A 12,867-nucleotide genomic window follows, 5' to 3' on the forward strand; every position below is an offset into this window, starting at 1 on the left:
TGTGCTTGTTGTGAGGAGCTAAGTGATAAAAAAAAGGGGACTTGCCAAATATGCTCTCTGATCTAAGAAACAAAAAGCACCACAAATCATACACAAGTGAATATTTCATCAGAACCCAGGGTCTTCTCCAAAGCTCATTGAAATCAATGGGAAGAATCCCACGGATTCTAATGACCTATTGACTACATCCCTTTAAAAAAAATAAAATTCTGGGTCAGATGCTTAGCTGGTATACAAGGAAGGCACTGGATTTGTGCTCTTTACACTGTCTGAGAATCTCTCCCTGTTCAACAAAAACAAAGGTTAATGGAGTAGGATTAAAAAAAAAAGCCCCAAAAATGTTTTCAAAAATTGCTTATCATCAGGCTGTATGGTGTTATAAGTGCCTTATTTAAAAGAGATAGCATAATTAGCATATATAGAGATGAGGTTTGATTTTTTTATGTGCAATAAAACAAAATGTGGTGTGAATTATAGGACCTCTAATTACAGTTTCAAGCCAAACTGCAACAGAGCAATAGAGTATCCTTATGCATTTTAATCTATAGTTTAGCCCATTACATTGGAACAAATTTTTAATAATTTGACAAATATAGAAGGGCTCTTCCTGAGAACTTTTAGAATGCTGGCTTGAACTTAGCTCAATACACTCCAGTAATTTAATACATCTTCTGTGCACAGATTCAATTTTATGTATGCGAGAGAGAGAGAAAGAGAAATATTAACTTGGCAAAAAGCTTTTTGCCATGAAATTATGCAGCCTCAATGGCATACACTCAAAAGTTTTCATTTCTAGGCAATAATTTGTTGATTCATCATTTCAAAGAGAGGTAAATCTGCCAAAGCATTGAATTAAAAAAAATAATGTGCTACGTGCACCAATATTCCAAATCCTGACTCATGCCTCCTACGTGGAACAAACCCTTCAGGATCACTATGGTCCAGCAGGGCCGTCAGCTGTGGGGGGAAAATTAAGTCTTCTGAGGAAACTTGGAAGCGGCCTTCAAACATCTGCAATGCAGTCACAAAGTCCTACCCAGTTCCAGAGCAGGGACGGTTCTAGAACAGGGAAAGATCTTAGAAGCATCCCTAGAGGGAGGATTCTTCTCCAATGAGTGACACCCCCAGAACAGAGCTGGTCATCGGATATCCCAGCTAAAAGAAAAAAATTCCCACCGTAGAGTCATTGTAGATTGCTGGTAGGACAAAGCCCTTTGTACCTGCCCAGCATTCACACTGGTATTGCTGGGCACGCCTCTGGGTTAGCCAAAAGTGGTGTAAATCACATCTGGGCAACGAGTTCTCCCTTGCAGAATTTCACATGAATCATTGTTCCAGTAAAATTCTGGAATAAAGGACTGCAAAAAGTTCCATCAAAAATTATTTTTGTTCCTAGTTATTAAAGAAAGTTTAGAAAAGAGGAGACTAAGGGGGGATATGATAGAGGTATATAAGATCATGAGTGGTGTGGAGAGGGTGAATAAAGAAAAGTTATTTATTAGTTCCCTAAATAGAAGAACTAGAGGACACCAAATGAAATTAATGGGTAGCAGGTTTAAAACTAATCAAAGAAATTTCCTCATCACACAGCACATAGTCAACCTGTGGAACTCCTTGCCACAGGAGGCTGTGAAAGCTAGGACTATAACAGAATTTAAAGAGAAGCTAGATAATTTCATGGTGGTTATGTCCATAAAAGGCCAGGGGATAAAATGGTGTCCTTGGCCTCTGTTTGTCAGAGGCTGGAGATGGATGGCACGAGACAAATCACTTGATCATTGTCTTCGGTCCACCCCCTCTGGGGCACCTGGTGCTGGCCACTGTTGGCAGACAGGATACTGGGCTAGATGGACCTTTGGTCTGATCCAGTACGGCCGTTCTTATGTAAAGTAGTAGACAAATAGCCAGTACTAAAGCCTCCAACCCATTTAACATTTTCTGCAACTTCATGCACAGGCATTTTCAGTTACTATATCTATCCTAATGTGATTTTTGGCCCTGATTCAGCACTTGCTTTACTTTAAACCTAGGTGTCACTTCCAGGATCTAAGCCCATATTAAGGCAGCTAAGCAAGTGCTAAAATCCTCCACTGAATCGGGGCCATTAAGAGGATCTGTCAGCAAAACAACTCTTTAGAGTCAAAAGCTCACATGCATGTTCCAGTCTGCGTTTTGGAAATAGAAATCTAACATTGTACGTGCCTGAAGTCTTTAAGCGAAGAGGAGATAGGAACTTTACGCTGCAAATAGAAACATGAATGGAGGGTTGATATCAAGGCCAGGAACTTTCGTTTTGACAGAAAAATCAGACAAGCTGATTTTGTTCCATATCAAAATAGCTTCTGTAATTTCTGATTCTCTCTTGAATATATCTGGTACTAAAAAAACCTCCTGCATTTTAAAACCCTAGATTTGGCAGAGACTCCCTCTCCAACTTGTACCTTTTATAAAACCATTTAATTATGGCAAGAAATTAATGCCTGAAAGTGGCTGCTGTCCACGTGGAGAGGACAACGGCTCTTTTATAATAATGTAATGGACTGATGTTTCAGCACTAAAATCAGTAGAGAAAACATACCACAAGGTTGAATAGCTAATTCGAGTTAGGGCTTTACTTCAAACTCCCGTTTCACTGCCACGTGTAGACACGGGCAGTTTTTCCGGGCTAGTCAGTTTCCAAAATGGCGACCGCCCAGGAACATGCTAATGAAGCGCGGGATATTTAAATCCCACGCTTCATTTGCAATTTCGGTCGCCCTCATTAGCCTCCCTAGTTCGAGGCTGGTGGGTTTACATGTAGATATATTTAGCATTTCATTTACTGACAACTTTATTTTATATAAACACCATGTTTCAGTCTGTTTAATATAACCTAACTAGAAGATTTACCTGGCATTGCTTGGGTCCTTAACCCAAATAAGTTTTGTTTTTCTTCATTTAAATCATTGTTCTGGGGTAGGCCTAGGGATGAGGGGATGAATATGCAGACTGCCTCAAGGAGAGAGGGCAACTCCTCTTTCTTTGACCACAGAAGCTTGAGGCAAGGTAAGAAGCACCTGTCCACGGCTGCTGCAGTGGGCATAGCTGGGGAGAAGGGTTGCATGTCCTCTGGCTGGCTGGGCAACACAGACACACGGACAAACTCTCTGAGATATAATAGATAGCTGTCCCTCTCTCCAACCCCTGCTGGTCAAATGGAATTATAGATGTCCCAGTCCATATCTCTAGACCCTTTCTGCCCCTTGTGGTCATTCTGCAGTATAACAGTCCCTCCTGCCAGACTCCTCCCTTTCCTTATTATGAGAAACAATTGAATTCTGGGCACATCCCATTGTCCCGACACAGCCAAAGTCTGACCTTGCTTTAAGTTAAGAGAAGAGGAAGCTGCATAGCAAATTTGGTGGTTCTCACTCTTACCATTAGGAGGAGCTCTTGAACAAACAGGCTCACAGACAGACAGACGCACATTTCTAAAATACATAGTAAGATCATTACAGTGCTTGGGTTTCAGCTTTATGCAACCAACTTCTACATTTTCCATACAATGCGTGCACTGTTGTATTATTTATAAATGTAGAGTTTTCATTCATTATTAATTTAAATTTGTGAATTTCTTGAAAAAGTTACAATATATACATATGGCTCAGATCACTGTCCGTGCTGCTCTAAAGCTTCCAGTCTGCAAAAATCTAGCTGAAAAGCTCAGGAGAACAGACTGTCTTGTAAAATTTCTAACACCTCCACTTCTGATCCTGGATGGAAAAAAATCCAAGAACAGCTGTTCTCATGGGATGCTGGCCCTTCCATTGCCAAGGCAGGCAGAAACTGAAGATGAAACCCCCCCACTTACCCAGTCATTTCAGAGTCTCAGAAAAGATTTCACTAGTATTCAGTCTGAGCTTAAGTTTGAAGAAAGTACTTTATCAGAACCAGTTCACCTGTCCCAGATTATTACACAAGAGTTTTGTTTTGTAGGTTACTCAAAAGCCTTATGATCAATAGAGAGTATCTCTGTGCTGTGAGATTCATTTTCAGATTCCTGTTAATTTGGTAATTTGTCCTTTACCAGAGAGTCAGTCATATAATGTCTTATTCCTAGAACAAAATGAGTATTGATTGTGTCATATCATTAATTAGTTTATTCAAATGTCTGTGTAAAAGAAGCCATCAATACCAAAACCAAGAGATAACCAAAAAATGAGCTGAAAACATTTTTAATCGTGATAGTCTTCTAACCTAGCACATGAGTTTGCATTAACTTCAGGGTAGCTTAACTGAGTTACACCAGATCCTCCACTGGGACTAGCAGAGCTATGCCATCTTACAGAAGCCGGAGATCTGGCCAGTATCATGGGATGGAGATGGGAAGTAGTAACTTGGGATCTTTCACTTATTCTACAATATACAACACTTGGGTCAAATTAGATAATGTGACCATGTTCCATAAACTCCCTAGTTTATTTTTTATTGTGTGTATTTTTGAATCAAAAAGATATACTCCATATTCTACATAGATTTAGAATCCTCATATGTTTAATAGAGAAAGAAATAAAATAAGTCTCTGGTCCACCTTTCTAATTGATATCTTTCGTATCTTTCAATACAGAATCCTCTGCACCTACAACTGAGTTTAGAAAATTCATTAAGCTCTGATGCAGATGTCACTTTCTCAATCCTGATGATGAACAACTGGTACAATTTCAGCTTGATGCTATGCCAAGAGTGGAATGTCACAGATTTTCTCTTGCTCACCCAAAAGAGTTCCAAGTTCCACCTTGGTTCCATTATAAATATCACCACAAACCTCACTTCAGCTAGTGACCTTCTGAACTACTTACAGGCTCACCTGGAGAGCATTAAAGACACAGTCTCAACCATAGTTATGTTTGGCTGTGACATGGAAAAGGCAAGGAGGGTTTTTGAAATAACCACCCAGTTTGGCGTGATGCCGCCTGAACTTCACTGGATTCTTGGGGATTCGCAAAATGTGGAAGAACTGAGGACAGAGGGCTTACCATTGGGGCTCATAGCTCACGGCAAAACCACACAGTCCGTTTTTGAGCATTATGTTCAGGACGCGATGGAGCTAGTGGCAAGAGCTGTGGCAACGGCTACCCTGATCCAACCGGAGTTGGCGCTTATTCCAAGTACGACAAATTGCATGGACACAGAGGAAGCTAATATCACTTCAGGGCAATATTTATCAAAGTAAGTTTTTCCTTTTTGTATTATCTCCTAAAGACAGTTTGGGGAGTAGGGAGTGAAACCTCCATTTTTTTTCCCCATCTTGAACCATTTAGTTAACCCAACATTATTCATGGCTTTGTCCTACTGTTATATTCAGCAGCTGATATTTCATTGTGCTTAATCACTTGCTAGATGATGATGCTGTTACTTAGGATGAGTAGCAGTTTGCCTCATGTGCTGATCCCAACTATAGTACTGTGTCCCATTCTGGGTACCACATTTCAGGAAAGATGTGGAGAAATTGGCGAAAGTCCTGAGAAGAGCAACAGACATGATTAAAGGTCTAGAAAATGTGACCTAGGAGGGAAGACTGAAGTAACTGGGTTTGTTGTGTTTGGAAAAGAGAAGACTGAGAGGGTAAATGATAATAGTTTCAACTATATACAAGGATGCTACAAGGAGGAGAGAAAATGTATTCTCTAACTTCTGATAAGACAGGAAGCAATGGGCTCAAATTGCAGCAAGGGAGGTTTATGTTGGACATTAGAAAAAACTTTCTAACTGTCAGGGCAGTTAAACACTGGAGTAAATTGCCTAGGCAGGTTGTGGAATCTCCCTCACTGGAGATATTTAAGAGCAGGTTAGACAGACATGTGTCAGGGATGATTGATATGGTGCTTGGTCCTGCCATGAGGGCAGAGGACTGGACTTGATGACCTCTCATGGTCCCTTCCAGTTCTAATGTTCTATGATTTTATGATTCTATGAATAGTCCCATTCAAGTAATAGGGACAACTTGTAGAATAAGGCACCATTAATGTGGATAAATGTCTTACACTCAAGCCAGTTTACAGGCCAAGTTGTAACAGGACTGCAAATTCACAATCAAGTGTAATAGATAAAAGTCTGGGCCAACTTCATATGTTTAGGGGAATCAGGATGCTAGACCAGGCAAAACATATTAGGTCCAAGAAAATTCCCAGAGCCAGAATGGGTCTAAGAGTGGAAAACATGTTTTTGCTTTCAGCCCCATGGCTGAGTGCATTGGGCAGCGAGACATCAAAATGCATCTTGTGTGCCACCCTCCTTCTGGTGCAGGTTAGAGAGGGATTTGGTGGAGTTGATGAATCTGTGCACAATTTCCAAAAATATAGTGTCCCCACCCCTCGTCTGCGCAAGGCCAGTTTTGTGTAAGGCTGCACAACTGCACAACCATTGTGCAAAAATTCTACCCTAGAGACTTTATTTGGCAAGTGAGTGGACAGTGGAAGGAAAAGAGGGGTCACCAAAAGATATGGTCTGTCCACCTGGTAATATTTGCTCTAGTTTTCTCTGGCCATAGCATTCATTATTGTATGACTCCCTGAGATAGAATTATATACAGGCATGGATAGGCTTCTTTCCCTCAAGTTTTTTGAACCCCACACTACCTTCCTTCCTCACAGCGGATTTATTTCCAGATTCGGGTGCATTTGAGTTTTTCATGTGCATGTTCACCGATCTCTATGCTCTTTCTTCACAATAGCTGCATGAGGAATCTCTCACACAGTTAGGACAAAAGTGTTTCCTTCGTCAGCCCCCCATCATGAATCTAAGGCTCCCAAGAAGGTTGTTTCAGCTAAGTAAAGTAAGAGTATGTCTACACAGCAATAACCAAGCATTGACCAACTACCCCAGCTAGCTAGAATCCAGCTAACATGGGTAATGACAGCAGTGAAAACAACATAGTGCTGGATTCAGAACAAGTCCAATATTTACCCAAGGTCTGTGCAGGACTCGTATTATACGTGTTGTAAACCGTAGTGGTTTGTCTTCACTCCTATGATTTCCTACACTAGCTGGACTCAAGCTAGTTTGAGCATGTGGCTCATGCACAAATGTTGCTGTGTAGACATGAAAATGGATGTTAATTTAGGCTCCAGAAAAGCACTGCTGCAATCCATTGTGTTGTGAGGTTAATGGCACTCAATTCAAAAAGCACTCATGGAAACTGTATGAATATAATTCACTAAATCTGTCTTTGAGAAATAATACTGCAACAGGAGGACAATGACAGGCTAAGTGTTGATGGAGACAGAGTATTAAGTTGATGATTAAATGAAGAAAGCAAGTTCTGTAGCAAACACACAAGATTTATGCTACAATGATGCATATTTATTCATTTCTTTCTTTTTACTCTGTAGCAATTTAGATATCTTCATGACAAAAAGTTGCAGCCAATTAACTGTGCATCTTAGGAGAGCTAACCTAATTTCACAACACACGAAAGGGAGAGTAGATGCACTCCAAATAGATATTTGATGGCAGACATCACAGGCATGTTTTGGTCAATGGGACAAGATATCCGTGTGTCCCGATCCTGCATTGTGATCTGCATTGACAATCTGCTGTGTCTACAGGAAACCCCCAGTAAAGTCAAATGGGCTTCCTTATGGGTGCGATAGTCTGATCGTGTGGATGCTATTACAGGACCAGAGAGACTTAATCAGAATCTACTTTGGTACTTCAATATAGAGCAACTGCTGGCAACTTTCTACTTCTCCTTGTCTGTCTCCTGCATGATCCCAAACCTGCAAGGAGCTCTATAAGAGATAGAACCCTGCTCCCATATAGATGCTCACTGAAGCAGGCGAGTCTCTCTAACCAGTATTGCTGTTTGGCACAGTCACGGCATGGTTGGACATTTAAATGCCCATTGTAGCACCCAAATGCAGAATTATACTTTCAGTCTCAGCATCCACATTTTAAAATGTAGCCTACAATGTTTTCAGTGTAAATGAAATCATGATCTGGCCCTCAATTAACAGCAAAAGATGGAGAACTTCCCCCTACACTAGTGCTACGTCTACATTGGCAAGATTTAGCACAAAAGCGGCTGCTTTTGTGCAAAATCTTGCCGCCTGTCTACACTGGCCATGATTACTTGCGCAAGAACACTGACTTTCTAATGTATAAAATCAGTGCTTCTTGCGCAAATACTCTGACGCTCACGCTCAGGGATAAGTCCTCTTGCGCAAGCGTTCTTGCGCAAGAGGCCAGTATAGACAGACAACATCAATTTCTTGTGCAAGAAAGCCCGATGGCTAAAATGGCCATCGGAGCTTTCTTGCGCAAGAGAGCGTCTACACTGGCATGGATGCTTTTGCATAAAAGCAAATCTTTTGCGCAAAGGCACATGCCAGTGTAGACGCTCTCTTACTCAAATACTCTAACGCAAAAACTCTTGCGTTTAGAGTATTTGCACTAAATCTTGCCAGTCTAAATGTAGCCTAGGGCTTTGCAATTTCCTGTTCTCATTAAAAACCCCTTACGATGAGAGTGAATTCCTGCGGCGTTCATTTTTCCTCTTGTGAATACCCTTGTTACAGGAAGGAGGCATTAGGATTTTAAAGCCTCGTCTAGTCTCTGAATTAAAGCTTTAATTGTGCTTCTTGGGTCATTTCCTCAGTCTGTGTTTTTACTCCTCACTCTGGTTCTTGACCCTTACTGAACTTTGCAAGGAGGTAATGAAGGTAAAGAAAATAGACTATTCTCATTAAATCATTATCAAAATACTGTAAATATAGTTCTGTGGATATTATGAGAGCTTCCATGCCTCCGCCCAAGAAAGAACATTAAAAATGAAACACGACAAGAAAGAGCAAACATCACCGTTTGACCAAAGAAAGTGTCATAGAATGACAATGGAATGACAGTGTCTCAAGAACACACGTTCCAGTTGCAGGGCAGACTGCTAAACGCAGAACACAAACTCCAAACTAGCTGAGAATTCTACACTTGGATTTCACCAATCTAATATAAACTCCTCAGGCACTATAACAGCCTTAATAAAGAGTCACAAAAATGACAAGGAGTCTTGTGACACCTTAAAGACTAACAGATTTACCTGGGCATAAGCTTTTGTGGGTAAAAAAAAAGACTTTGTCAGATGCATGGAGAGGAAATCACAGAGGTAGGAATATATATGTACTAGCATATTAAAAGAAGGGAGGTACTTATCAAGTGTAGGACCAGTGTTAAAGAGGCCAATTCAATCATAGTGGATGTGGCTCACTCCCAGAAGTTGATGAAGAGATGCATCTACAGAGCAGGGCTAAAGTCAAATTAAGCTATGCAACTTCAGCAAAGTCAATTTTGTAGCTTAAGTCAAAACAGCTTAATTCAGCTTTTGGCGCGGTCTAAGTAGCAGGAAGTTGAAGGAAGAACACTCTACCTTTGACTTCCTTTACTCATGAAATGAAGGTTACCATGGAGTTGGAGTAAGAAGTCCTCCAGCTTGACATTATTTTGAAATAAAGGCTTGTAGACGCGTCCTATGTTATTTCGGACTAATATCAGTTATTCTGAAATAATGCTGCTGTGTAGACATAGCATAGCCTAGCCTTGATGGGGAGCTGTGAATACCAAGAGAATAAATTCACAGGCAGACCCTTGGGTACTCTGCTCTATCTTGAGAGCCAGGTAACCTTGCTTGGAGATAGATGGTCCCTTACACCAAAACGCACAACATACAGGCTACATTCCTACCAAGAACAAGCCACATAACCCTGCTTGATTGCACTTTAGACCTGACCTTCATTTATCTTGCATACAGCATCTGCAATATTTAATGGCCATAGAAGCCACCATATAAAACTATATGTTATTAAAAAGTGATTTCCCTCCCACCACCATACGGCTTCCACCACCATAGACAAACAATATCTAACATAGAAAACAGTGGCAGAAAAACACATGAACTTGACAAGATTGTGAACTCAAACATTTAAATGTCACAAAGTCTCTCAAATCATGGAGTTTAAGGCCAGAAGGGGCCACCAGACCATTTAGACTGACTTTCTGAATATCACAGGCCACCTCCTAACACGAAACCCAGCAATCAGAATTAGACCAAAGTACTACAGCCCTAAGGGGGAGCCAATGCTTCTGTTCCTGCAATAGTGCAGTTGGCCTGGATAATTGTTTATTCTCGTGTTGATCAAAAAGCTTGATGCACTATTGTATAGTAGTACACCCTAAAATAAGCTGGGTGTACACAATGCCCCAACTACATTGCAGTAGAAATCTTGAGCTACATTGATTTTCACAAGCTGAGGATTTGGCCCTGTAACTTTGGATACATTTTGAGTTTTGAGGATTTGATTTCTCAAATGCAATATGGCTCTGGCATAAGTATTCTTTTGCATTATATGAATATTAACTTTCCTATTAGGCTGAATAGAGGAGATGGTGAAGTACAGAGCTTGCAATCACTCAACCAGAACAGCTAGTAAGAGACAAACCATTCCTGAAGAATTTACACTCTAACTAGACAAAGCATGGGAGAAAAGAAGTGAGGCAGTAGGGGATTACATGATTTGCCCAAGAAGGTCATACAGGAAGTCTATGGAAATAGGAAACAGCCAGATCTCCCGAGACTCAGGACAATGCTTTCAATAAAAGCCCATTGTTCTTCTAAAGTAATGTTAGACTTCAGTCATGTGGTCGTCTGGCTCTGTTGTCTCACATTTCTTCTTCCAACAGATTTTTAGCCAACACGACCTTTAATGGTCTCAGTGGCCACATTAAAGTGAAAGGCTCTTCCATCATCAGCTCCGAAAACAACTTCTTCATTTGGAATCTGCAGCATGACCCTGTTGGAAACCCCATGTGGACCCGACTGGGGAGCTGGCAAGAAGGCAAAATCACCATGGATCGGGGGATTTGGCCAGAGCAGGCCCAGAGGCACAAAAACCACATCCTGCACCCTCCCCGGCTGCACCTGAGAGTAGTAACACTCATAGAACACCCTTTTGTCTTCACGAGAAACGTGGATGACGAAGGGCTGTGCCCGGCAGGACAATTGTGCTTGGATCCTCTGACCAACGATTCGGGTGTATTGGATAGCCTCTTTGAAACCCTTCAAGGAGGGAATGACACCGTGCCCATTGAGTACAAAAAGTGCTGTTACGGCTACTGCATCGACCTCCTGGAAAAGCTGGCTGAGGATATGAACTTTGATTTCGACTTGTACATAGTTGGGGATGGGAAATACGGAGCTTGGAAAAATGGCCACTGGACAGGCCTGGTGGGGGACCTCCTGGCTGGGACAGCCCACATGGCCGTGACCTCATTCAGCATCAATACAGCCCGTAGCCAAGTGATTGATTTCACCAGCCCTTTCTTTTCAACTAGCTTGGGCATCTTAGTGAGGACCAGAGATACAGCCGCTCCTATTGGGGCCTTTATGTGGCCACTCCACTGGACCATGTGGCTGGGAATATTTGTTGCCCTCCATATCACGGCAATATTTCTCACACTGTATGAGTGGAAAAGCCCCTTTGGCATGACCCCCAAAGGAAGAAACAGGAATAAAGTTTTCTCTTTCTCCTCCGCCCTGAACGTCTGTTACGCGATCTTGTTTGGCAGGACAGCTGCCATCAAACCCCCCAAATGCTGGACTGGAAGGTTTCTAATGAATCTCTGGGCCATTTTTTGTTTGTTTTGCCTGTCGACGTACACTGCAAACCTGGCTGCTGTCATGGTAGGCGAGAAAATCTATGAGGAGCTTTCTGGAATACATGACCCCAAGGTAAAGAATGGAGCTTTTGTTAACTCGTTCTTTGTTTTTTCTTCCCGGTTTACATTAAGTTTTTCCTAACTGATGGGTGCTAAATAGTCACATTCGTTAATTATCTCCTGACTCAGATCCAGGAGAAAAGCTAAACGGGGAGATGTTTAAACTGCTAGATTTGGATCCAGATGGCAAACTGGTTGCAGTTCTATGGACCAGAGTTCAGAGTTAGGCTTTATAAAGATAAAAGCAATTTGCCGTCTTCAGATGTGAATTTCTAACAGGCTTAAGTTGGGGGTGTTTGGATTCACCTGAGGTTTTTGGTTTGTGTCCAGTGTTCCCTGTAAGCTGAGTGGTTGGGTAGCCATCCAGGAGAGAGTTTCAAATGTTACACACCTGATTAGCAGAGTGTCCACAGCTGGCAGCGTGTGTTTCTATTGGTGGTGCACATCTGTATATAACAAAATATATTCTGCACATGGGTGGACAAAGTAGAGGGAATATTGTTCGTGTCCATCTCCACTAAGCTAGCCATAAACAGAGCCCCTCTGAACAGGTCACAACACCACAGACTCACTGCTCCGTTCAATATGTTCTGGGTGGTATTATCAAAAGCACACACTCTGCTTTGGCCCGACTCTGCTCTCATGGAAGCCAAAGGTAGAACTCCCAGTGACTTCCATGGAAGCAGACTGGGGCTAAGGTGGGAAATCCCACCCTCTAGGGACACTCATTCTTCTTCCAACTGGCTTTGTGTGTTCACTCCTTGCTGCTGTCGGGATACTCACAAGAGCAAACCTTATACAGCACATGAGTTTCAGATTCATAACTGTGAGCATTTACACTAGAAATCTGAGAGAAAGGAACATATGACCTGTGTGCCCTACCCCAACCATCCATCATAACTCATTCCAGATATTGAGCAGAAGAACGTCCATACTGGGTCAGATCAAAGGTCCATTTAGCCCATATTCTGTCTTACAACAGCCAATGCCAGACACATCAGAGGGAACAAAATAATAGGGCAATTATCAAGCAAGCTATCTCCTGTCATACAGTCCTATCTTCTGGCAGACTGAGGATGAGAGATACAAAGAGCATGGGGTTCCCTTCCAGGACATCTTGGC

The 12,867-nt window shown here is 41.8% G+C and overlaps 1 protein-coding gene across 1 annotated transcript in view; it reads left to right on the plus strand.

The window, feature by feature from the left end:
* Positions 1–12,867, plus strand: part of GRIN3A (glutamate ionotropic receptor NMDA type subunit 3A) — an 89,856-nt gene that overhangs the window by 24,140 nt on the left and 52,849 nt on the right. The window contains exons 2-3 of the mRNA XM_075931378.1: positions 4,607–5,208; positions 10,711–11,758. Of these exons, the coding sequence (XP_075787493.1) occupies positions 4,607–5,208; positions 10,711–11,758 (1,650 nt within the window). The remainder of the gene's footprint in view (positions 1–4,606; positions 5,209–10,710; positions 11,759–12,867) is intronic.

This window comes from Pelodiscus sinensis, chromosome 6 (genome assembly GCF_049634645.1).
Source record: "Pelodiscus sinensis isolate JC-2024 chromosome 6, ASM4963464v1, whole genome shotgun sequence".
In the NCBI taxonomy this organism is placed as follows: domain Eukaryota; kingdom Metazoa; phylum Chordata; order Testudines; family Trionychidae; genus Pelodiscus; species Pelodiscus sinensis.